Here is a 27,461-nt window from a genome sequence, read left to right on the forward strand (position 1 = left end):
TGCTGCCTTTTCACTGCAACTAGTTTTGGCTTGTTCATGCAAACAAACCAGAAAAACGCATTACTTAACCTCTTGATCTTCTGTAGTTGAGTTAAAAATACTGGAAAAGGTATTTCAAAATCGAAATGTTTCAGAAGCTTTTAGGGCAACTCAGTGTGTCAATGCCGTTACAGAACTTCTTCTTGTTTCCTTTAGTGGTTTCTGGTTTGTTTGGTCCAAATGGTTCCCGGTTGGATAGATTTCCCTCTGACATGGGAAGAGGTCCCAGAGCCACCATGATCCTGTTGAAGGAATAAAATATGGTGACTTTAGTCTTAGACTTTTAACTTTGACGTACAAAAAACTAGTAGAAAAAAATCTGATGTTTGAGTTAGACCCGGACTGGAATGAGTTTTGACTTACACTTTTGTTGCAGTTGAAAACAGTGTTTTGTATGTTAAATACATTTCCTCTAAAAAAAAAAAAAAAGTTAAATAAAATCACGCCCTAAAAAAAGCAATGCAGTTTTGATTGTTTCACTCATCATCTAGAGTTGAGACCAGGCTTGGACTAGTCCGCCAACGCCGTCCTCTTGGACCTCCACTTGTGAACATCTCTGATTATCTGATTAACCACATCAGTCAGACGAAGCTGTTGGGTTTTCAGTTTGCAACCGAATCTGGACTTCCAAGACAAATTAAAAGCAGCTTTTCTCAGGTGTCTGTTGGAGCCATAAGACATATAAAGTACAGTATCCATATTAAGGCTTTTTATTCAACCTAAAGCATAACAGCACCATCATATTCCACTTATAACTAGAACAGAATATAAAACATTATTTGATTTTATACTCATAAAACGTTAAACTCACTGTAGCCACATTTACTCCCTGAAATCATGGCATCTCCCTTGTCTCATCTCTACTTCAGAGACTCGCAGCTCTTTTAAAGTTGCGTGTTAGACTGACTGGGGGCTACGCAGCCGTGCTTCAGCTGTGATGAAATGCAGCACAGATTTAAATAATGAGTGGGAAGTAAAAGAGTTCACTTTTGGTCAAACTAAGAGCCCTAAACCAAGTCCCTTTGACAGTGTAAATGTAGAGATGGTTGCAGGAACATTGTTGATTTTACCTTTTCATCGAGATGTTTAGCTGCTCTACTTAAGTGATGAAGCATTTAAGGTCATGGTGGGAATAATGGAGGCTTGGATATCCACTAAAAGAAGTAAAAATAACCATCGGTGGGGTTCAAAACATCTGCATGTTCCTTGTTCAAATTAAGTAGAAGTGAAGCGGGTGGTGAACCGTAACAACTCTGAGCCTCCTCACCGACGCACCATAATTTGATGATCTAAGTATGTTTTCCCTTTTACTTTTTAAATAATTTTCTTAAAGCTGTTTGAGAGTGAATACAGACCCATCAAACTGTATTTAAGTTAGTTATGAGGCTCTGTTGTTTTTGTGGGTATTTATAATAATAACTCTTGAAGTGATTGTTAAAGAGCTATTTAACTTGCTTAGCCACAGAATTTGATGCTTTCTTGTCATGTTTTCACAGTTGTGAACTGATGTATAAAGATACTTAATTACGCTTAGCAGCTTTATGATTGATGCACTGCATTTCCTCTGTGAAGAAACTATGGAGAGCCTAATCCAGGTCAAATATAAGCTTAAGAAAAGCTCATAGATTTACTCCAAATCAAACCCATAATTAAATGTGTTGTCTTTTCTGGTTGCCAAAACGTCCAAAATATTATTATTTTTTAAATTGTTATGTCATGTGGACTTTCTGAGTTTGGACAAAGTGAGTCTTTCCTTAGTTTTCCTCTCAATTAATTACTTATCTGTTCTGCATTATAGGAATAAGTCAATAAAACTCAATAGTGTCTGTTAATCTATCTGTTAATCTATTTCTCTGATTAGTTGTCTTTTTTTGGTGTTATTTGAATAACATAAATTTGAATAAAACATTTTTTTTCGCCCTGTTTAAACATTATCAGTAAAATAGTTGAAATACTGAACGGTACCTGTGTTACCATCACAAATAAAAATCTTAACAGATATTAGGGTTTTTATCTCCCAAGTGAAACAATAGCCAAAACAGAAACAAATAAGTGAACACTGATACCAATCTACTTTGCTGTGGAGAACTCATTTTCTCTAATATTCTTTTTTTTTTAAATGTATTTCCTGTTAATAGTCAGTATTTTAGTGCAGATGTGTGTGATGCGTGTGTATGTAACTAATGACTGGGTTTGCAAATTAGCTTGTGGATAGAAAACCTACCAGCAAGGTTGCTTTGTTTTTAACAAAGCAACCAACTCAATCCACAAGTTGCTCTGAAGCAAAAAAAAAAGTTTCTCTAAAGCAAAAAAAAAAAAGTTTCTCTATAGCAGGGTTCTCCAGTTACGTTACAGAGATCCTGCCCTGCAACTTTTAAAGGCAACTCTGCTCATAACCACAATCTCCTCAAGCTCTTCAGAGGCCTGGAGAGGAGCTATGCATGTGATTTATGTGTGATGAAATTATTAATTGCTCACTTTCTGAAAACAGTTGACAATCCCTGTAGAGTTATAATTTGCATCCTGCTTCAGCCGGCTTACAGTAGCCAACACCCTCTGCCTTTGAACGTCACACACAATTACGACATTCTGCTGCTTCACTAAATGCCAAATTAGGCTCCAAGGCTTAACACTAACAAGGGCCCCAGTCCAATAATGCGGATTCCTGCTTAGGATGTGGAAAACCTCAACCGTGCTGACTGTACAGCAACCAGCATGATCCGATGCAGCGGAGACTTATTAGGCATTATCTTGTTGAGGAAAATAAAACAGCGATTCTTTGCTAACGTGATTCATAAGTTCTGCTTACAACATGAAACAAAATCTGAAAAAAATATCCCTCCTTTGTATCGAGGGGTGAAAGCGATCAGATTTTGAAACTCTGTTGTGTGTGTGAGGCATTAGATTTTTGTCTGCATGCTAATGGAGGCATTAAGAGCAAGAGTGAGCAAGGGCAGCGAAGGTTTTTACTCAGCAGGCGAGCTGAGTAAAAACTCTAAGCTCAAATTCTAAGCTCAGAGCGCAAGGTCCTCATTTCTGACACGACCATATGGTAATTCTGCTCCGGAGGTCAGAGTTCAACCAGAATCTGCTGCGCCATTTAAAAACCTCTTTGTTGGTGAACTGAATCAGGGTGAGCCATTGCACCAAGACTTCAATTACTTCTACCTGGTGCCAGAAATGGGGGTTAAAGGTCCTTCGGTCGATACTGACATAACAGCAGTGAAGGAAAAGTGAATCTGCCATGTCTTGATGTCGCTTCCCTGCAAATGGAAAGTTGGATAAAGTGCAGCTTTCTTTACAAGAGCAACAACAGAACAAATTTTAAAAACTCATTGGTCTCTGATAGAGAGAGAGAGATGTTTTGTTCTTGCCTGTGGCAGCAATGTGTTTAAAAGAAAATGAGGTTTTTCTTTCTGGTAAGCGAGAACACAAGAGCTGTGTTCCCTGAGACCTGAGCATGTTTTTTTTATTTATTTTTTGCATTTAGACGAGAAAGCATCCAAATGACTGACAGGATCTCCTAATCTTCTCCTTTACTTTCAAAACAAGCGATTTCTGGATTGCAGGTGGTTGATGAAAGCCTTGTTTATTTAGAATCAAGAAAAATCAAACACTATTATAGTAATTAAAGCTGCAGTGTAATTTATGTAATCAAAACATCAACAACGGTCTTGCAGAACATCCACAAAAAGAAATGGGACATGTAAGGAACATTTTAAGGATAGCAAATAAGTATTCTTACATTGTGAATGTTTTCACATTTTGATATGTTGCAATACTTAAAGCAGAATGCAGTCTATGATTTTTAAAACATTGTAGAAGTATACATCTGAAAAGTGTGGTGTGCAAAAGTTGCTTAAAAGCCAGATTTTAGCATGGTTGACTGAAGGTTTTCTTGTCACCATGGATATCACTCTATGTGGTTCATCAAGATCTTCTCAGCTGCTTCTTTGCATAACGCAGCCTTAGCTCTGCCTGCTTGTTTTCATGGATGCTGCTTTCTGCTGCAATTTGTTTCACTGGGTTTTATTTAGGGGTATCAGACTATAGAGGGCTGATTACAAAGGAATGCCTTCAGATTTCTACCTGACCATTTAGATTTTCTTCAGTTTCTCCTACTTGCAGTTGTTCTATTTAAAGTTCATTTAAAATAATCTCAAGTTTGTGGTTGTAGTTTGAAAACTTGAGAAAAACTACAAACGGTATGAATTGGTTTATGTGCACCGTACCTGAAACAAAAAACAAACCATAATTTGTTGTCTTAATTTTTTTTTGCGTCTCTCTTCTTTTTCGTATTACATTTTCTTCTTACTTGGCTTGAGCTCATTCTGCCAAACATTCAAAGTGCTTTTACGCAGGATGCTGCCGGCTGTTACCTTTCCTTAAACACAAACAGGAGCTCATCTTGTATTACCAGACTGGAGCCGCGCTCTTTTCCTCTCCGAGAACCACCGCTCGTATCCTCTGGTGTCATTTAGAATTAGTCAACGCACTTTTCATCATCTTTTTTTTAAATCCTGCGGAGGTGAGGGATTATGAATGCTTATCAAGGTATGTAGATCAGGGGGATTAGACGTAATCCCTTTTAAACCCGCATAGAGTTTTGGGAACCCTCTCTAATTCTGTTCAGCTATGATCTGCCCACTGCCCCAAACATTTACAGTGGCACAAAGTCAAATCAGCTGCTGTCGCCTTTCTGTTGCTCTCTGAATCTACTCAAAACGGTTTGATTTCTTAATTGTGCTATGTTGGTTATGATTTCCCCATTTTTCTTTTGTCATACAGACAATTTTTAATTGTCAAACAAACTGTAACATCAAACAAAAACAACCAGAATAAATAAAAATGAACTTTTCAAGTGATAGTTTAATTTTTTAAGGGAAAAAAATGCTTTTCAAACCAAAAGCTAACTAGTCTACTGGTTAAGCCATGAACTAACCACAATTGCTTACATTTCAATGGTTCTTTTTGAGTAGCCACACTCAAGTCTGATTAGCTGTAAAATTAAGAAATATCTTAGCTAGCACCTGCCTGATAACACGAAGAAGGCTAAAAGTTCTCAAAAAGCATGATCATGCAACTGAAGAAATTCAAGAAGTGATTGGAAGCAAAGTCATTGACATTCATTAATATGGAAAGAGTTACAAAGCAATTTTTAACAGTGGTTAACCTTCCACTGCTAACCAGTGGAAGGTTAACCACTGGTTAACCTTCCACTGAATATGCCAGTGGAAGGTTAACCAGTAACCTTCCACTAGCAACCTTGCCAACCTTGGTTAGCAAGGTTGCTAACCAGTTGCTAACCTTCCACTGGTTAGCAGTGGAAGGTTAACCACTGGTTAACCGGACCTTTAACAGCAGTGGCCATCTTACCAAAAGTACCAAGAGGATTAATGTAGGAAGTCACAAAACACAGAGCAACATCTGAACCCTGCAGGCCTCAGTTGAGGTCGGTGTTCATTATTCAGCAATAAGAAAAACGCTGAGCCTCCATATGAGAGTCGTAAGCTAAATTATGACTAAACGTGAGACTCACAGAAAATGAGTCTCACGTTTTCCGTTAAAACATTGTAAATATCCATATTCTGTACTCTTATCACACAAATCTGAAACTTTTTGGAAGGGGTGTGTCCTGTCACATATGGTTTGAAAATTACAAAAAAAGAGAGAAAAGCAGTCAAACATAACGGTGCTAATCCGATGCACCAGGCTTGCTTTGCTGTTTTAGGACCTACATGCCACAATTCTGCTTTTCTCTGTACCAGAAAATATATCAGGCCATCAGTTTGAGATTTAAACTTGGGCAGTCAACCAAAGCACACCAGCTAATCCATCACTGACAATAATTTTAAAAAGAGAGAGATTTCTGAGTGGCCTGCCAAATGAATATCACCTTAAACATGAAAAAAAAAGAGAAATGGGCCTGACTTAAAACAATTTGGCATAAAAGAGTGGGAAAAATCTGTACCCAAAGAGATTTTCTTTCCCCAGATATTGCAGTTGGTTTTCACCAAGAAAATCCATATTGATTTGGATTGTTTATCCCCTTCCATAAAAGAAAAGCATAATTTGAAAACTATATTTTGTATCCACTCAAAAATAGTCTAATATTAAAATAAGTTTGAGAATCTAAAACATTAATTTAACCAACAGGAGAAAACAGAATCACTTGCTTCATCCCAAAGAGCTCGTCAAGCCTTATATAAAACCCTTTTTTTTAGGGTTCTGTTTACATTCTGCTTGTTATCCAGTCGCTGCCCAGAACAATCACTAATTTCTTTTGGGAAAATAAAACAATCAAATCATTTTCTCCTGTTATTTCCTAGTGCAATTGCTCCTACCCCACAAATCAATATATTTAATAAGCTCATCTCTACTTGAGTGTAAAATTACAAAAATAATGCTTTTTGCTGCGATTCCATTTCACAACCAAACATAAAAAAGCAAACCCGGCAACAACTGCAGCGTGAAAGGATAATTTTCCTTTTGTCGGATTCTCACTCATTTCAGCGTGAGGATGATCCGCCCTCACTTTTGTATGCGTGACACGTTTCCGGGCTGTTAAATATCAAGACCATTCTTCATCCTAATGACCTGATGTGAACTGCATCATCAATAGCTTCCTTTTCCCTCTTTGGACTTTAAACTCACCCACCTCCATCTATCTCAGCCCCACACCGTCAGGGAACGGAAAACGGAGACTTTGCAAATAACAGTTGCTTTGCTATGACCTCTGGATGGAAAATTATAGATGCCTCGCACCGAACCGGAATACCTGCAACATTAATGACTGTTATCATGCACGTGCTCTTGCTGGGCAAAAAGAGAGCACAAGTTTTCTTTGTACAATCAAAAAAAAAAAAAAAAAAAAAAAGGTTTTCCAGGAGACTGCAATGAGCTGAAATATGCCGCTTGATCTGTTTCGATTCACTTCATCAAACAGAGAACCTGTCAGGACGGCTGCAGCTACCTTTCTGTTTCAGCATTACTGACAAGCATGACAGCTGTTCTTCCTGTTGCTTGTTTTGCTGATGAAGGAAGATGCTGTACCACAAGGTCCTGTTTCATCCCTGTCTTCTCCTGTCTGTCTTCCTCGCGAGGATTTGTTTGATCTCGTAAATTTCTGCTGAAAGGTGGCGGCAGGCGTGAAGCTGCTCCGAGTGTAAACACGAGGCACGCTAAGGCCTTCAGGCGGAATCGATAAACATTGTGCGCGTTGGTGTTTTGCATTGGGTTGGTCAGGACCAGGGGTGAAAGTACTGGGGTACGGTAGGGTACTGCGTGCCCCTAAAAGATTTAGCGGGGTAGTGCCTGCAAAAGATGGGAGCGGCTGTCTACTGTAAAAAAAAATCAATGGGTTCACTGTGCAGCCGTGACTGATTAGTTTTTCAAGAACAATCTAAAACACGACGTAATCAGTTAATAAATAATTTTTTTCCCCCATTTCATGTTGTTTCTGAACTGTTCGTGCTTTGTTAGAGCAGCGGTGCAATATGTCGATCGCGGAAGGTTTTGAGTGGATCTCGGCATTAGGAGACAAACTGAACGCTGAGACCAGCACGTCCTCCTCTGATTGGCTTATCAAAACGTTCGTAACTTTATTAAAGAACAACAAAATCAATAAAACGTTTTTCAAATTAATGAGCCAACAATAATAATCTCTGTAATTATTGTTTCAACAAGGTTTTGCGCAATTCTGTGCGTTTCGGTTCCATTACCAAAATAACTAGTTGAACAGGAGTTTAAAATGAACTAATCAACCACCGCTGTGTTCATAAGAGCAAAATAAATATCAAGCCTGCAAACCTAATATCTTAACAGACTGAATGTTATGTTTTTAACATAATCTCTGGTCGGCTTGTGGAGCGCAGGAGGTTGCCATGGCAACGGGTGTGCTTAAATGACAGAGACAGAAAGTAAAAAGGTGCGAGTGGTTTAGAGTTGATCACCTGTTCAGGTTGTTTTACCTTTGTTTACCTTTGCCTTGGTGCATCACAGCCGCTGTAGTTTCTGAGCGTTCAATAAACGACAAACTTGGACTAATTACCTCGTTCTGTGTGAGTATACATCATTTACAACAAACATCAAACACGGTAAATATGTTTCATTAAGTATTTAACAAACAAATGGCTTCTACCGCGATAATTATGTGAAATTAAATTAATTGTCTAATATAAAAAAATAGTTTGATGCTGTTGGGCTCAGAGTCTGCGAGGCTTTTCCTTTATAAAACAAATTTTCCCTCTTATTTAGTGGAAATATTGATTTTGATGAGACTTAATGATAACCTTTTTCAACCTTTAGAGCTCCACTGTTGAAAATGAGAAGCTAACATTCACAAATGACAGTGAAATRAAATCCAGTCCAACATCTGGTTTGAGGTGATTCCTCTGGATCCTGTTGGAGGAAAAATATCCCAACTTCAGAAGATGAGCTTTAACTTAWCAGAGCTCTGTGGTTCCTCCTGTCAGTATGAGAGTCAGGGTGAGGAGGCGCCATGTTAGGAAGATGAAATGGAAGCTGAAGGATCCTCAGAACAAACAAGTCATGATTCTGAATTACTGATTATTCCTCTTTCTGGACACAGGATCAATATAACCAGTTTAAGAGCTAAAATTAATGGTTATTTGCCAGACATGGAAAAATGGGATGCACTCCATGCCATAATGTTCAGAATTTAGGTCTCGTGGCATCTCAAGGTGTCAACATTGCAGCCAGTGGGCTGAGAGAAATGCAGCTCTATTTTGTAGCAATTCAAGAGCTACCCAGCTTTTATCGCTTCGCAAAAAAATTAATCAACACAGAAGCTCCAATGCAATATATATATATATATATATATATATATTTTTTTTTTATTTATTTATTTATTTTTTTATCATAGTACCCCCAAAAATTTAAAACTACTTTCACCCCTGGTCAGGACCATATGGCATAGAGTCTGTTGGGTGCAAACAGGAGCCTGTAGAGTGACTATAAATTATGGAGCAATGCAAATGGTGCTGAGCGTTGCAGCTCCTCAAAATTATGGCTCCTTCTGAAGAATATACTTCAGCTATGTTCTTCTTGATTCTTAAAGTATGTATTAACTGCGTTATGATTTATTATGTTATTTTTGTCCCATGTCCAAATTTTACGAATCCACATTTTTACTAAGAAAGTGCTTAGACTTTTCCATTCAGTGAATGAATGTGGAGAGAATGAGGTCTGTTTAGTGCAAGAGCTTTCACATCACCAAACATCCAATCTCGTAAGGAAACCTGCTAAGAGTCACGTGTCGGACACGTCAGCAAATAAGGAACTATTTATGCACACAGCTCTCAGCTTGTGCTTCCTCTTCACATTTTAACAAGAAGGCGCCAGAGAAAGTGCGGCGTTCAATAATGCATGACTAATTTAAAAGACCATCGGCCTCTCGGTCGGTACCTGCTCTCTTATCAGTGACTGAGATGGTTTCAGAGTGGTTCGTCTCGACCCCGATTCTTGAGCGTTCACTTGATTTTAATTCCCGGTTTGATGGGAGTGCTGGCCATTGCTTTGATTTTATAAGGAGATAAGTTGGCCTCTATTGCTGTGTTTACTGGGTTTATCGCCAGGCATTTTACGGACTCTTTGATGTGCGAATGGTCGGAGGAGTGAAACATCGATAATTCAAGGAAAGTTAATTCACCTTGACTGGAGTCTCCGCGGACCTTAAAAGATAGAGCGGGAGAATTAAATATGTCTGCCCTCTGAATACAGCTGCCTTACTTCACACATTTCCTCCACAAAGATAGTGCAGCACTTAAACCTGGATCCTTTGGATGCAGGATCTATGTAGAGGTATTGATCAAACTCGACGCTTTAGAGAGCTGATTTACTTTAATGGTGCGTTTTACTAGATGTATTATAGGAGTGGATATTAAGAGAGACAGTAGTGGAATCAGCTGGAACTGTAAAACCAGCAGCAACGGCAACATTTCTTGTTCAGGGAGAAAAGCACTCTTGCTTTCCTAATAGCCTTCTTTGTCTAACCCATTCTTGAATGTTTAGATGCTGAAAGTTTGAGCTTTTATTTGCAACGAAAGCGTCTTGCTGCAGCGACAAACTGCTTCTGGTTCAGACGGACAGAATCCAGCATTAGGTGACAGCCACGTCAGCTGTCACAGCTTGACGAGGATCTGCAGCAAGTTTGACCTTTTAATGATTGGACTCCAGCTAAGGCCACAGCAGGACTTGCATGTAATTTCCCTCTTTACTCTAAAAAGATGACAGGATGTCAGCAGCAGGAGAGCTACTGTATGATTGATAAATTGAAAATCCATTTTGTTCTGCGTTCACTTAAATTTAGTTACCATATTATTCACAAGTGCATGAAGTGCTGAAATATGGCAAGTCACCTCATAAAAATGTTAAGAAAAATGTGCAATAAATGTGTATAAATTGACTCATATATTATTTAGCTGGCATATTACAAGAAAGTCCCTGAACAAGGTGAGATATGAAAACACATCTGGGCAGAGACCCTTCGATTTGCTGCTAGATAAGTCGAAGATAAACACACTTAACTCTTAAAAGCTTCAAAATTATAGCTGAACTAGGGTAATAGTAATTTACAATAATGTGTAGGAAAAAAAAGCTAACCTGAACTTTTTCACAAAAAAAGAATAAAAGAAGTCAGAACTACAAAAAAAAGTGAAACCTGTCCCTGGAAATTATAACTCTTTGTCAGATTTTAGTCTGCAGAATTTGTTGGGAAGATTGTGCTACGATAAAAATTTAAGGGTGCGCAGTGGATCGTTGAAGCTGCTTTTATTAAAAGTTTAAATTATTTGTTTTTTCCCCCCCACAGGGGCATACCTGGGAAGACGTGTGGAACCATAATCTTATCAGCTGAAGAGCTTGGAAACTGCAGAGTAAGTCCAAAAAGTTTTGACCGGTTTACTTTCTAATTTCTTTTACAATAAATGCTTTTCAGAGGAGATTTTTTTATCCATCCACCTAAACAAAGGCACATCAGGCTTTAATATGACACACAAAGTGGTACAAATGCATGTTTAGCAATGCCCACACGCCTTTGTGAAGCGGGATGTTTTATATCTCTGTCGTCGGTGAGATGTATCGTATCATAAATGTTCTCATTAAACGAGCAGGATACGCCGTGTTGCCAAGCGAACGCGTTTGTCATTTGCAAATTGTGTACCTAGTGAGTATGCTACAAGCATGAATTGTTATTTAATGAGACCACCTTTATTCCAATCACTAAATTGGGCCTTTACTCTGCTGTGTGGTGTTAATCCACGAGTTCATATTAATAACCAGTGTCCGGTAATACTCGCTGACTTCCTCTCCTCAGTGCTAAATGAAGATAGTAAATAACAGCATTATGGTTGTGCCAGCATAGCAGCAGAGAACAGTAAAATATTCTGGGCAGCACTACTGGGCCTCCCTTAGAGGCTGTACAGTAACCCACTAAGTGGCCATATACGTGTTTTATTGCACCACGTAACGTGTAATACTCTGAGAGTTCAAAGCTATGTTAAATCCCTTGTACATTCATGGAGTTTGACTGCAGTTTTATCGGACCTGACTTGTTTTGTTTTAAGTAGTCTTCTGTTAGGAAGAGGCAGATCAGATTGATGCAGATAATGAACCTGCCGCGATAAGCTGCCCTGTTACGCTCGTGTGTCGTGGCCGCCGTGAGTCATCAGGTGCAACATCAGTGCAAAGCACCTCTTCAGGAGGCGAATTAGTAATATAAATGCAAATGATCATTACCGGTACAAATGACTGTTTCTGGCCAATTAGAGATGGAAAGATGCGCCACTCCAGACCTGCCCTGTTTGCACAGATTTTTAACCCTGAAAGACATTAGTACCTTGGCAGCTTGAGAGAGCGTAGTTAGGATAAAAGACAGATAAGTAGACGTGAAGATGCTGCTGTCGGGCGATGTCCCACACGACCGAAATGCGATGGTTTAGGAATCCTGCCGTCCATCTGGACTATGTTTATCAACTAATCCACCTGTGACCAATAAGTCGACAGCTGAGGTGCTGCTTTGCCTGCAGCTCTTATTTAAGGAAAAATTGAGCGGAGTGGGAATCAATGGGGGGAAGTTCTGCAGGGTTGGCTCGAGCCTTCGTGGCGGATTTGCCAGGTATCATTAGATAGAGCAACAGGCTCTGCATGGATCAAAGACTTCCTCCTGGCTGCCGTTTGCTCCTGCACATATGAGCGGCGGTTGGCCTGCTCTCAGATCTCTCTGCAGCTCCTTCTGGTTTAAGTTTTAAGGAAACCTCTTTGCATATTCCAGCTGCAAACCACAGTGCGCACACCACAAATGGATCAGGCATAGCAAGTAGAGAATTTAAGAAAAGTTCAATGCAGGATTTACATGGTAGAAAAGCAGATACTAAGCTTTATTCTGAAGGATATTGCTAATAAAAATATTAGGCACATATTAAGAGATATAATTCATAAATATTTTACAAAAAACAGCGCCACCTTGAAAAAGAATGTATATATAAATTAAGCCCAAAATGTAATAGTATTTTGTATGGATTTGTTTTAGTTAAATAATTTTTTATATTAACATCTTCTAGCCTTTAGGATTATGTCGTTATCAATGTTACCCATGCCGTCAGATTTGACGGTGTGTGTGTTTAAACATCAACCTTACAGCAGATTCTCAGTTGGTTTTAGGTTTGGGATTTTATTGAAACATTATAATGTACCAATAATGTTTAGGTGTATTATATAAAAATTGTTTCATAAGGTAACCCCAGTTTGAAACTTTACCAAACACTTTTTAGACCTTTACAGAACAGCTGCATTCATACTGACAGTTAATTACTCACACAGGTTTTATTTACGTGTTTAGGTGACTTTTGAAACCATTGATTGTACTGACTTTTATTTAGTGGTATCACAGTAAAGTTGGCTACATATAAATCCCACAATTTCCAAAGTTTTATTACTACAAAAAATGTATTAAAATGCTGACTTTTTATTACTTCAGCATCACAATCATTTACTGCTTTTGTTTATCTGTTATATAAAATCCCCCAAGATGCTTTGATGCCTGTGGTTGTATAATGTAAAATCGTTAAAGGAATATGAATACTTCTGCATTATGGGAGGCTTGCTCTCATTTGTATCCCTTTGTGTTTATGAACACCAGAAAGTCAATCATGGAGGATAAAAACATGAATTACCACATATCTCTGCACTAAACCCTATTTTCTGAATGATTGTTATGATTATGTCAGGTGTTTTTCTTATGCAAATACTTCCAGTTTCGCACTGAATTCAAATTGTCAAATGTCGCTCTGTGCATGCACTTTCTTTCATCAACCAAGCTCATCCTCACATTTGCTGAAATCCTCCTCCTCTGTCTTTCATTCATCACGGACAAATGCAAACAGAGGAAATGGCTTGATGCGTGAAACACACAAAAGAGCTGCGTTAATGTCCATATAATGCTTTGGCACGTGATTCGCCGGGTGATTCACTGCGCTCTGCTGTTCTGAAGACGCCATGGAAGCTTATGTAACATGCATTCAGGTTTTGTCTGACTTGCTTTGTGGCCCTTTGAAAGGAGAGCCCCACTTTGGGGAAACTGACAGGGAGCATCGCTCTGCCACTTATCCTGTGCGGTGCTATCTGGATAAAGCAGAGAAAAGCATGCAGACTGCACTCTGTATTCCCCTGCTGCTGCTGCTGCTGAACCTCAGTGGCTGAAATGAATGTTCTGCTTTTTTCTTCACTTAATGAGGGAACACTGCACAGCACCAAAGTGGGTATGTGTTACTTGCACCTAATGAGGGCTTAAGGCGCACTGTTGCCATGATAGTTTGATTGTAGAGGTTGCATCAGGGTTGTTGCACGGTGGGTTTTGGACAGCTCCAAAGGGCTTCTGCAACCAACACAAGCAAACTCTTTTGCTATGTTGCATTATTTGTATAAATAGACCAAATGGGAACATGTGAAATAAGATGTTCTTGTGAGAAGCCACCAAGGGACAGCTTGACATAGTTTAGGCTTTAAAATGCACAGTGGGTTTCTCCATAGGTTTGGTTCCTATCAGTACTCCCCCTACCGTTTTTGCTAGCTGGTTTAAAAAAACGATGATAATAATTGAAAATGACGCAAGGAAATGAAAGCAGATGAACAGCAGCCACTTTAGCTGACAGCACATGCTGTTTTAATGAGCTTTTCTCTATTACGCCATAATCTGCGCTGATTTGAAAAATCAAAAACTATTATTGGAACAAAAGAATAAGATAACGGCGATAGCTCGTTTTGAGCAGGATACTCCGAAGTGTTTTCGTGCAGGAAGGGAATTCACTCTTCTATCTCTGCAGTTGCCTCAACAGAGCAGTCGGGTCGGTGCTGCATCTGTGTCTGAGGGATGTGATAGGGGTTAGTGTGAGGTAGGTCACAGACGGACCGTACCGCACTGATGTGGGTCAAAGCAATCGATAAAGGCCGTGTTCAGCACATTGCTGATTCAGATCAAATAGCAGCATCAAAAGCTAGGAGCTTGTGAACGTGCATGGTAAAAATAGCAGCTTTTAAATTCCCATATGCAAGAAACAGTTATTCTTGAATGTTTCCCAGTGTGTCTTAAAGAAATACGAGTGCAACCCATAAATCACAATGATAATAAAACGTTTATTTATTCAATTGAAATAATGAAACTGGAGGTCCTTAAAAGATAATTTGCACTCTTTTCTTTCTTTTTCAATTTTGCTTATCTGTCCCAGGTGAATGATTTAGATTATCAAACAAATTTTATTATCAGACAAAATACCATTTTTAGATTATGAAAATTATAAAAGAAGAAAAATACCCATCCAAACCAATGTACCCATGAAAAAGGAATCGGTCCCTGTAATATTTGGAATTAATTTTGATTTGCCATTTTTAAAAAAAGCTATGTTCAGTTTCACTGGACACACCCAGGCCTGAATACTGCCAGGTGTGTAAAATCAAGAAGTACTAAACAGTAACCTAGTAACAGTTTGATAACTTGATAAAGTCTAAGAAATATCAAAAAGCTCAACGCATGCTCCGATCTAAAGTAACTAAAGAATAGACGAAAACATTAATCCGTCTTGAAAGGGTTATAAAACTATTTCTGAGGCTTTAAGACGTAACTAAACCCCAGTGAGAGACATTATCCACAAATGAAAAACAAAACATTAAACACTAATAAATCTTCCCAGGAGCGGCCGGCCAACCAAAATTATTCCAATGGTACACAGATGACTCATAAAGAGGTCAGCAAAGAACCCAGAGTCACATCTAAAGCAGGTTTTACTTGTCTTCGTAAAAGTTCATTGTTTGTGACTCAACAAGAAGAAAGAGACAACAGCAACCATGGGAGAGTTACAATGTGAAAAATATGATAAAATAGAACTCTGAAGATCTCAACAAATATTTAAACGCCTGCAAGACTTTGGGGAAAATAGTTTTGTTGGCTGATGAAATGGGAACGTTTCAAAAAAGTGTTTCTTGCAGAAGTTTCATCCAACTTTTTCATTCTGACTGATGGGGTCGAAAAATCCCATCGTGGTCAATTTTTACCTGTTTTAAAATGATAATAATGACATATTCAGTTGCATGTAATTTTTATTGGGTTTAATTAGTAGTCAGGCTGAACAAAGAGTCCATATAGATCCATCACACATGCACAAAGTCAGAGGTACGGAAGTGTTTTAAAGTGGTAGCAATTTTAAATATGTCTGGTTTAATTTGGCATAATCTGAAAAGAGCCAAATGACGCTCAAAAATATATAAAATAAATATTAGGTGACACCAGAGTTATGTGAAACATGTGTGAAATATATCTTATTTAAGACAAAACTTTCATTTTTAGTATTTTTACCTGCCTTGAAATGTAATAATTGACTGGTTTCTTACCAGTGATGAGCGGAATTTTCTTAGTGACCATCAATAAAGTCACTTTTTTCCTCATGTGATCATTTAAGCGTCCAACACTTTATCATCCTGGAATGCAAGCTTATATTTAGAATATAGAGAAACAATCAGGAATCAAGAGAGCTGGAAGGCAAAGAGATTGTCCTTAATCTAGCAATGAACAATGAATCTGTGCCTAAATGAGTATAATTATAATAATACCAGCCTTTCTAGTGTATTGTTGGCTGTAGCCTCATATGCAGCTCCCAGCCTATTACTGCATGTACGAGGTTTTAGAATCCCTTTCTGTGCCTCACATCGTTGCTATTATTATACTGAACACAAAAGGTATTTTCGATGCAAGAGTTGCATAATAAAAAAATGGTAATGAATGCATTTGTACATTTTCACAAACTAGAACCCAGTGGTTGGTTTTGCTCTGCTCCTATTAGAATTCAGTCGGCATTTTTTTGCCCGTTATTTGGTGCTTCAGTGCTTTTATATCTTGGCAAACAGCATGTATAAACAAACAACAGGAGGGACACAGGCAAAAGAACGGATTTACAATGTCCTTTACTCTCGCTGTGGTGTTTTCCTTTGTAGGACTATGCCACCATGCAGTTCTGTGCCAACAAATTGGATAAAAAGGACTTCTTTGGAAAGTCAGACCCCTTCATGGTCTTCTATAGAAGTAACGAGGATGGCACGTGAGTCTGCATCTGGATTCTGCTTTTCTGTGCGGGGATTAAAGCCAGGCTGATGTGCGTAAAGATTCGAGATGAAAGGAGTCGAGTACAGAAGATTTCATACCGAGGCCTCTTTTAACTCGGCTGCGTACAGATGCATGCGGACAGAATTGGTCTCGAACACAGCAAAGCTGCTGTGGAGAGATTCTTTCTATATCCTGGTTTTGTTTTGAAGCTCTGTGCTTCTTCAGGGTTGTAAGTTTCTGTTGATCTTTTTCTCCAGGTTTACCATTTGTCACAAGACCGAGGTGGTGAAGAACACCCTGAATCCTGTGTGGGAGCCCTTTTCCATCCCTGTCAGAGCGCTCTGCAACGGGGACTATGAAAGGTAGGTTGACTGGTGTCGCACAGTTAATGTTCAATAATACACACATATTCAAACAAACCCCAAAGGTCTGAGTTTTTAAGCAAAACCCAGCTCTCACATTGTTGTGATCCACATAATTTAAACACACCAATGACTAAAGTCATCCGATTATTTCCTTCACCAGCCCTGATGTGTTAAGGAGTCTTTGAAAACTAAAAATGCTTCCTTTCTACTGATCAGTGAATGCATAACAGCTACGCACTAATAGGTTGTGCTGACAACAGCAAAGTTAGCAAACAAGGTCTGCTTGGAAAACAATTGACAGCTATTCATGCTAATTATAGCAGTTGAAGATGATGAAGACAGCTGAAAATGTCAATGTAAAATTCGAGAACCATAGTGTGTTTTGTCAAGCAGAGAGCAATATATCATGCAACTCGTTTTATCAATCAATGAATCAAGTTTATTTGTATAGCACATTTCAGCAGCAAGGCAGTTCAAAGTGCTTTACATCATAAAAATACAGTCGTAGAAGGCGCAGTCAACAATCGAAACGTAACATTTTGTCTGAGGCATTATTACACATCAGAATGTTTATCAATGTTTCATTTAGGATGTTTCAAAATCAACTCTAAACAGGTGTGTCTTAAGTCTGGATTTAAAGGAACTCAGTGTTTCAGCTGTTTTGCCATTTTCATGAAGTTTGTTCCAGATTTGTGGTGCGTAGAAGCTGAATGTTGCTTCTGAATGTTTGGTTCTGGTTCTGGGGATGCAGAGCAGACCAGAACCAGAAGACCTGAGTGGTCTGGAAGTTTGATACAACAACAGCAGATGTATTTTAAAGTCTGTTCTCTGAGCTACAGGGAGCTTTACAGTGTAGGGACTTTAGAACTGGTGTTATGTGCTCTATCTTCCTGGTTTTAGTCAGAACACAGGCAGCAGTGTTCTGGATCAGCTGCAGCTGTCTGATGGATCTTCTAGGCAGAACTATGAGGACACTGTTGCAGTCATCAATGTGACTAAAGATAAATGCCTGGATGAGTTTCTCTAGATCTTGCTGGGATTTTTAGTTGGGTTTTATTTGTAGTGATATCTCTGTCCTAGCTCTAGCAATTGCTTTTCTACGCAATTGCACTTGATTCTCATCCCCCTCCAATACCCCGTCTATGCTTTCTCCCATTGAGCTTGATTTCTTTAGTAGAATTTCAACCGGGCCAATCAGAGAACAGAAGGAGAAGTTGTGAACAATAACGTTAATTTGATTTTCCTCCTGTGGTTTTGGCATCGGAAGCGTAGGAAGTGAACGAAGCCGTTCAGTAATTAACATTAACAGTCATTTCATTCGGCTCAGCGTTTCTTCTTTCGCACCGGAGGATGGTTGTTTACAGCGCTGGCAACTTCAGATAAACTTCATCATGAGCATTATATCAGCGATTGAAATTAGGTAAAATTTTAACTGTATCCACGCCTCCAGCAGGTAATCGTCTCTCAATAGCAAAGGGTCCAGGACCTTCATTTGAAGCATAAAGGTCAAAAAATCTGAAGGACTTTATTGAATTTGTTAATTTCCAGTGACTGAAAGACACAGAAGTGATTGGGAATTTTCTGATCGATGCATCTCTAATGGTAAATGGAGAAATGCATCAAATTCAAGGTTGAGTCAATTTTCCTGCTTCACTGTTCGATAAAGGCCTCTCTCTCTCTTTGCAAATCCTCCTTCCCCCCCATCTGCTCATTCAGTCACCCACAAACAGTGGAAACCTTTCAGCATTTCACATCTCTTATTGGCAGCGGCATCTTCCATCTTATCTGCTTCTTTTCATGGCAAACTGTCGCCTTGCAAGGCACCCGAGCAGCAGTAGGAGTTTTGACAGCAAAATAAGAAATAAGAGGATAAACAAAGATAGTGAGGGAGAGTGGCTGCACTTGTTGTTCTGTGGATGTTGACTGTGGGTTGGGATAAACAGAAGAGCCCGACATCGTATGTCCGCGTGTGTGCATGTGTGCGTGGGTGTGCATGTGTGTGTGTGTGTGTCGAATCATCAAGGTGTGTCGGTGCAGATATTCATGAGGGTGAAGAAGAACATGTTAAACTTTGCCCTCTTCACCACGCCAGGTGTCAACGAAGGTTCCCCGTTTCGATGTTTCGATCCTGCCTCTGCTCACCTGTCTGGAGAAACTAATTGGGTCGGACAGATGGAGCAGAGGCATGAAAGATGTCTGATTCCCTTTGAGGCTTTATGCGGCAACAGAAACCCCTAGCAATTTAGGCTCTACTCACTTTCATCATCAAATATTGATAGTTTGGCCTGCTGTGGGTTTTTTCCTGTTCTGAATTTAATTAACACCATTTAAAATTCAGTTTAAAATGTAATTTTCTCTTAGTGATTCTGTTTAAAAAATATATATTTTAATGGTTTTTTTCTTTAAGGACAAACTGGTTGTATGCCTAAGGTTGATGTCTGTCTGGAAGGGGAACCTCAACCAAAGCACAATTTATTTTTTTATTATTATTTATGTCACCTCGAACATACTTATTGATGCTGTATTTAGCTCCATTTACCTCCCATAAACTTTGACCAGCTTCCTAAGCGTTTCTTGTTCCCCGTTGGATACATTTTGACTTGATCTTATCACAGCTCCTTTTTTGTTGTTTCCTCCACTCAGCTTGTGGCAATCTGCAGACGGGACTTCACGTAGCTTTCCTTCAACGTTGGCTTTTGTCTTTCAACTCGTACAAAAAGGGCAAATTTATAGAATTTACAATAAAGATGTTTCCCACATGAACTGTGAATCGTTGAAGCTTCTTCAGAGTTATCATGGGCCTCATCACTGCTTGTATCATTTGTGTGGCCGGCCACACAAATGGCCAGCTTCACACTGTTATACTTCCTTTTCGAATTACATTACTTCTAAAAAGGCAATGAGTTTAGCTGAATTTTACTACTTAGATGTTGGACTAAAGTGCCTGGATACACGTGCAAAACAACAAGTGTAATGGTTGAAGGCTTATGAATAATTTTGCAAGGCTCTGTGGATTAAATACTTCATGTTACTTTTGTTCCATGCTTCTCATGTTTTTCTACAGTAAAAATCAAGATAATGACAAGATGACAATGATAAGGAGGAAGCACACTCTGCTCTCTGCAATCACATCTTTCAGCCGTGTGCGAATCTGATAAAACTCTTGTAATCACTTGGCTCCATTAGTGATCAGAAAGTGGAATCGCTCTCATTTCTACTCCAGCGAGCAATACGAGAGCGAAATTGATTGGGGACTGCAACTGAAGCTAAGGAGGTGCTCTAAGTCTCTTCTTGGAACCGATAACTATTTCAATGCCAACTCATCACCAGCCTGAAGTTATCCGTAGTGTCAACATGCATTAGAAGTTTCTCCCATGGTGTCGAAAATTTCTCAAAAAATTAACTTTTTCCTACTCTGATTCGGACCGAATGTTCAAGCAGTAATTGGAGAAAAGATTCACAATAAAAAGATTGGATTAAACAACTTTATAATGTGGGTAAACAGTGCAGACAGGATGAGTTCGGGGCGGCCCTCTGTCATCCCGTCTTCTTTTGGACCCACTGAGACATGATTGACAGCAGCTAACGGGAGGGTGAGGGACGCATCTTGATACTCCCCCTGTCCCCCCTTTCAGCTCAAAAGGATGGAGACAGGATTTCTTTACTCTTCTCAAATCCTCTCAGGCTAACACAGTCATACTCCGTCAATCAGAATATGGGTTTCGACGAGGCTTGTTTGTGAGACTTAAAGCACCTTTTTGAAATAACAACCGTTTCTGTATTCAGATTATTTTCATTGGTCTGATATAATATTCTAATCTTAAATGTTGTGTTTTCATTAGCTGTTGGTGGAAAACATAACAGATTATCTGTCTGGCACAGAAACAACAAGATGATGTGATTGTTTCAATTTTACCCACTATCCATAAAAAAATTATTGTTTTGAATTTCTATTACCTGCTAAATTTCATACCTTCTTGCTGGCATCCCAGTTGGAACTCGTTATGGAAATAAACTCTTTTGTCTTGCTGTGGTGTCTTCACAGGACAATCAAGGCGGAGGTGTATGACTGGGACAGAGATGGGAGGTAATGATCAACATCAACTTGTAAAACTCTTATTGTAGAGCATCATCTATGCTCTGTCACTCCATGTTATGATTGTTTATGAAATAGCTTTAAACCTGAATTTCTATTTCTGCCATTAGTTTTACCAGTATTGAAAATAATTTACAGACTAAAGATTAGAAAGTTTGTGTTTTAGAAGTTGTGCTGCGTTTTTATTTTCTCACTACATTCATCGTCCTCATGACACTTTTTGTGCTTTTTTCCCCCACCAGTCACGATTTCATTGGTGAATTCACAACAAGCTACAAAGAGCTATGCAGAGGCCAGAGCCAGTTAAATCTATATGAGGTGAGTGGAGATGAAAAAAGAAGCAGTTTTCTACACATTTGCCCATGAAAACTGAAGAATAATTAGTGAATGTAGCACAAGGCTTCCTCTTGAGTATTGTTTGATGTCTTGTCATGGTGTTCCCCTGCTTTAAACGGCTTAGACATAGAATCCAGGTCACAATGCAAACCTGACCCATTTATTTCAAACTGTAAAGGGATGATGACTCCATTTGTTCAGCAGAACATTTTTCTTCATTCATCCCCTGTGTCGTGGCAAATAAGAGGCTCACCAAGCCAACGGTGGATTAAAATAGGTTACATGGTAACTGCTGCACAATGACTAGCAGCTAAAGTCATTTTTCTGCTTGGTACTCAAGAAAGGTAAAATATTTTCATCCCCAGAAGCTCGGGGAAGTCTTATTTAATACCGATAAATGAGTTAATTCTTGCTCTTCTGAAATAGTGAGATTAAAAGCAAGAATTCTCATTTTATCCTCAACAGACCTGTCGAGGATTTCTACTGTATGTGGTGAAAATACAAACAAAGAAGTAGAGCCACATAGCTGCTTGACAGGCCTTACTCCTCGACCTATTTAACATTTTCCAACATTATAACCTCAAACTTCACTGTATCTTATTTGGATTTTATCTGACAGACAAACACAAAGCAGTGAAAACATTTCCATTTCTCTCTTGGTTATGTCTCTGACAGCTTGAGAAACTGGAAGTTTGTGTTGTTTCTTTTGTGCAAATTAGCTGAAACTCAGTCAGATTGGATGAAGAGCATCTGTAGCATGCAACTTTCTAGTCATTATACAAATCGCTCAATGGATTTTGGTATGGACTTTGACTGGACCCTTCTAACAATCAATATACTTTGAACTAAACCATTCAATTATAGCTCCTTCAGTATTTTTGGTATCCTTGTCCAGCTGGAAGTTGAACCTCTGGCCCAGTTAAAGATATGCCTCCTCATAACCTTGTCGCCACCATGTTTAACTTTGAAAATGGTGTTTTCAGGATGATGCACATTGTTAGTTTTCAGCTGCATATAGCAATTTGCAGGTAAACCAAAAACACAAATGTTTACCAGATATTTTTCTTCTGCATGTTTAAAGTGTCTCTAGTTGTGGCAAACTAGAGTCAGGACTTCTAATGGTCTTATTTGTGCCACTGTTGTATAAAAATAAAATTTGTTTTAGGTTCAATAAATGGTTGTCTGGTCAACACATCATCCCACCCAGGCTGCAGACCTCTATCGCTCCTCCACAGCCTTGATGAACAATAAGCAGATGGACTCCATGTACTAATTACATGAGCTGAAAGCAGTGGGTTTGGTCTCTCACAGGTCAAAGGGTTGAGTACATGTGCCACATCAGACTATTATTTGTGAAAATTTCCTTCAAATTCCAGATTACGTGTTTTAACGTTTTCACCAGGACTCCCCCAAAGAAGAGATCCTTTATCTCAATTGTTCAAAAAAAATTACAATTATGGACTACTTTGTCAAAATAACATCAAAATATCCCAATAAAATTCATTGAATGTCGTTGCAAAATGGCAAAATATGAAAAGTTTTAAGGAATATGAATACTTTTGCAATGCTTTGGGTTTATTTTTTTACTACTTGGAAACCCAAGTTTGGTGCAACCTGCTGATTAAATCTCTTTCTATATTAAAACAGCTTTTGATCCAGCTACAGGAGGTGGCCGATCTAAAAAAAAAAAAAAAAAAAACCAGAATGAAAAGGAACAGGTGAAAATAAAATGTGTTGGGTTTGAAAAAGTGGATGCAGAAAGAATGAGGATCCTGCAGAGAGCTACTCGTTTTACGGTGCCGACATGGCACATGGAGGCACATTCAATAAGAGCTGGCCTCAATTTAATTAGAAAAGGAAACACACCAGTGTCTTAAAGCTGCTATGGACCAGAACGATGATAAAGAGTTCCTGAAGTACTTTAAGGATAGCTACAAAAGAATCAAGCTTCCTTCTTTTTATCCATGGATGAAAAAAGACTTTGAATAGGTAACAGGTTACAATGTTCAGCCTTATTCACACTCAACCTGACATGCACAAAGCTCATAAGCATTAACTCTACATGTTAGAGGGATAAGAAAAGCTGGCTGAATGGCATGTGATATTTTTTTGACATAACCTCAGCTCAGACAGTAGCGGCTGTAGAGCTATAAGGCATCATCTTTGTGGCCAAAACTATTTTTAGAAACCATAGAGAAGAGACAGAAAGTTTCCTTCAGGCCAATGTTTTATGTTTGTGCACAAACGCGTAGATTAAGCAGCATACACATTTGACCTTGCTCTCTCGGTTACATTTTTTTTTTTGGCTGCAAGCTCTTAATGCAACTTTGATTAAAGGGGAAAAAAATACAGTAATTTCTCATCTCGCTGTGCATATCACCTGTTTTTGACCATTTTCCTGCCCACGTTTCTCTTCCCCGCACGGCCTGTGGATATGCACAGTTTAATTCATTCTGAATGTAGTTATCGTTTTGTTTGCTCCTGAGGGTTGAAATGTAGGACAAGTATTCTTTTGTCCCCAAGGATGCATGTAGGATACGGAGTAGGTGGTTATAAAAATCCTCCTGAATAATCTGTGTCTTGCTGCGAGGCATGATCAATGGTACCTCATTCTCACCTACTGCAGATATTGGATTCATTCCCTATGCACCATTACCCTTACAGACAAGGAACAGGAGGACAAAGATGTTTTTATTACTTGCCCAGGGGTGGATGGAGGGAATTGTGTTGCAGGTTCACATTGTCATTATCCTTTGTTCCTGCCCCGCCTTCATTCCAGGTGGTGAATCCAAAGAAGAAACTAAAGAAAAAGCGATATATCAACTCTGGCACGGTGAGGCTAATATCAAGGCTGCATTTCATTCCTTCACTCCTCTGCAGCTCCGTGTTCACCATCAGGTTTCCACTAAGCTCGTTTCACAAAGCAGTCCAACGCCTCATTTTAAAGCTTTTTATTTCTTAGTTAAAGATAAACATAAGATTTCTCCTTGTCCTGTTAATGGAGTAATTATAAAATGCTTATAAATGAGACTTTTTTTTATTACTGCTCTTGCTCTTGGTGAATGCTGTGGCTCTGTAATTAAAATCTGTGAATAGTTATCCATCATGCTGATCGTCCATCAGCCATGCTCGTGTGCAGTGATTCTAATACTAATAGACTCCATGGATATTCTGCATGGATAAGTAATTTTGTGGATGGTTAGCTCAATATATAGATTGGTAGATTTGATTTTTATTAAATTAATAAACATGCTGTGTTCTTTTTTTGTCTCCCAGGTGTCATTATTGTCATTCAATGTAGAGTCTGAGCACACATTCTTGGATTACATCAAAGGAGGGTGAGTCTAATAATCCTCATCTGTGCATCTCATAACAATGCATTTGTGTTTTCTAACAGCTGCGTAAAAATATTAAATAAAATTAGTTTTTTTTTTCAAATTGAAACATAAATCTTCCTTGTTAGTGTTTGAATACGTAAAGGGAAATAAATTATATAACATTATATTATTAGGAGGCTCACTGGGTTTATATTAAGCAAAATTACATCACAGACAAATCTACACATTTAGTATAAATCTGCTAAAAATATCAAATTGGATATCCATATTTTTAAAATGTATTCTTCTGTTCGGTCGAGTTATTCATACAACACCGGTTCACGACAAACTTTACCTCATTACACTTTAAGACAAATACCTCCCATTTTTATCTGAAAACAGATTATCCACTTTAGTCCAGATTAAATGGATATATATTTTTAAATAGACAGATTCAGGTCCAATTCAGTCCTAAATATAAGCCAAAACAATCAAATTCAGTTAATTATTGAGAACTTATGTCTCAAACTCAAGTGCCTCCAGAACTACAGTTTTCCTGTTGGTCCTTCAGACTCTTAATAGCCACAGAACAGTTGTGTACTTTAACACTGTTTAAGTTTAAAAAAGTCAAACCAAATCAGATTTTATTTGTATAAAGCCAAAGCCAGTTGGCATGTGAGAGGATGTTAAATATTATTTAATGTTCTGAAGTTTTCATCAAATTGTTGATGGGTAGTTTTATCTACCACAGTCGCCCATTTGAGGACAATCATGGTCTTCATTATGGCCGAAAATGGAAACGAGTTTGACACCACTGATTTAGAGGAATCATGAAATTAAAACATGTTGGGGAAAAATACCACGACTAAGTCTCTTTGATTTCAATCCCATGGCATAAAATCTTTGTAGCCCCATTGTGCTTTTCTCATGCAATCATCCTCTGTTTCTGGTGGGGTTCCGGTTTGTCCTGCATATTTGGAAAGATATCCTGGACTCCAGTGAAATATCATCAGTCCCTCCTGTCTCTAACCCCTGCTGCACCCTCCTTTCCCCATCCATCTTACCTTTGCTACTTGGCAAGGTCTGTATCAGAAGAATGAGATTTATTGAGAAATTATCCATTCTAGGAAGCTCCACTGATTGCATCAAGTCGTTGTCTTTGCAGCAATCTATCATCCCAAACAAGAATCTGACAGATTTCTTTGAAGTGGGTTCTGTGGAAAGATGGATATCAGCCAGACACCTCCTTGAAAAAAGTTTAAGTTTGTCACCAAAACCCAAAGAGTAAATTAGCCATATTTGTTATAAAATCTTGTAATAATGCTTCTGTGTAAACCACATGTTGCAAAAAAGGATTAGCATAGGAACAGCTACAAAAGTAGAAAATTGTGAAAAACAAAAATGTTACAGTGTCTAAGGTAAATGGGATGTTATTGATTTTTACAAGGGTTTTCAAGTTGTTACTGCATCAGATCATCCTTTGTAATTGTTGTGTTACATGAGATTTGCAGTGATGTTAAAAAAGAAAGTACATCCCTAAAATTATTGGGTTGTGGTTTGGCCATGTGTAGAGACTTCAGGGTGTGCTTAATATTTCACAGCTTTTTGTCTTGCGCTGTGTTCAGTAAATTATATGTTGGAGTCTGTGGGGACTGGTGGTGTGTGGTAGTTTGTATAACCCATATATTTGTGAGAGGTTGTACTTTTTTCTTTAATGATTCTGCTTAAAACATTATTGTAAAAGACTCAGCCTTCACTGTAAATGCCCATCAACCACATAACTAATGCAAAGCAACGGTTATCTTCGTTTTTAAGCTTTCGGATAAAGGAAATCCACTTTGGATTCATTAGTTCAAACCTCTGAGGAAAATGGTTGTGTTTACTGAAATGTAGGTTATTAAAAGTTGCAGTAGGGAGTTTTGGAGAAAACAGTGGACTGAAACTTTGAACAAGCACACCCTACAGGTCCGTTCCCCCGGCTCTGATGCGTTACAGCTCTACATCTACAACATATTGGTAATTTGTTAGTTTTCCTGTAGTCTTAGGTTGTTTTTCCTAACATTAGCCCTGCTACAACACACCAGCAGTCTTCAGCTTGAATGGCATTACTGTGCAGGGAAGGATATGAGCAGCGCATACATGAGCCCTGTTGACAAAGACGTTCCACCAGGAGCGGTGAATTCCTGCAGATGACTGCAGGACCACTGGTAGGACTCAGTGACACATTTAACTAATATGTAAAAAAAAAATGTATGTATATTACGAATACATATTTTACCAATAAGTAAAAATATATATTTTTATATAGTAAAATATAAATATTATAAAGATTACCTACTGCAGCTTTAATATAGAAAAAAATTCTAAATACACTTGAACGTGATCTTACTCAAGGAAGCACCATATTTGAAGATGTTCAATAAAATACATTCCTACCAGCACTGCTGTGATTTAACCTGGTAAATGTTAGTAAGCTATTATGTCACCATTTGAGCTTTTTCAGATGATGATTGGATCATTATACATTATAAAAGTTATGTAAGGCTTTGCTACATATCTTAATGCCAAATTATATATCAGCTACCAAGATGTTAGCTTTGTTAATATCAGCATCAAACCACTTCTGTGTTTCTCTCTGTATTAGACATAAACACATGAGAAAAGATGAATATTTAATTTATTTAAGAATAAGTAAT

At 38.4% G+C, this 27,461-nt stretch overlaps 1 protein-coding gene across 2 annotated transcripts in view; it reads left to right on the forward strand.

Moving 5' to 3' along the window:
* cpne5a (copine Va) overlaps window positions 1-27,461 on the forward strand; it is a 90,832-nt gene that overhangs the window by 37,281 nt on the left and 26,090 nt on the right. For both annotated transcript variants that reach the window (XM_008413525.2, XM_008413526.2), the window contains 7 exons: window positions 10,871-10,934; window positions 16,543-16,646; window positions 16,909-17,013; window positions 21,062-21,103; window positions 21,355-21,430; window positions 24,228-24,281; window positions 24,725-24,786. In XM_008413525.2, the coding sequence (XP_008411747.1) occupies window positions 10,871-10,934; window positions 16,543-16,646; window positions 16,909-17,013; window positions 21,062-21,103; window positions 21,355-21,430; window positions 24,228-24,281; window positions 24,725-24,786 (507 nt within the window). The remainder of the gene's footprint in view (window positions 1-10,870; window positions 10,935-16,542; window positions 16,647-16,908; window positions 17,014-21,061; window positions 21,104-21,354; window positions 21,431-24,227; window positions 24,282-24,724; window positions 24,787-27,461) is intronic.

This window comes from Poecilia reticulata, linkage group LG7, assembly GCF_000633615.1.
Source record: "Poecilia reticulata strain Guanapo linkage group LG7, Guppy_female_1.0+MT, whole genome shotgun sequence".
NCBI classification, from domain to species: Eukaryota; Metazoa; Chordata; class Actinopteri; order Cyprinodontiformes; family Poeciliidae; genus Poecilia; species Poecilia reticulata.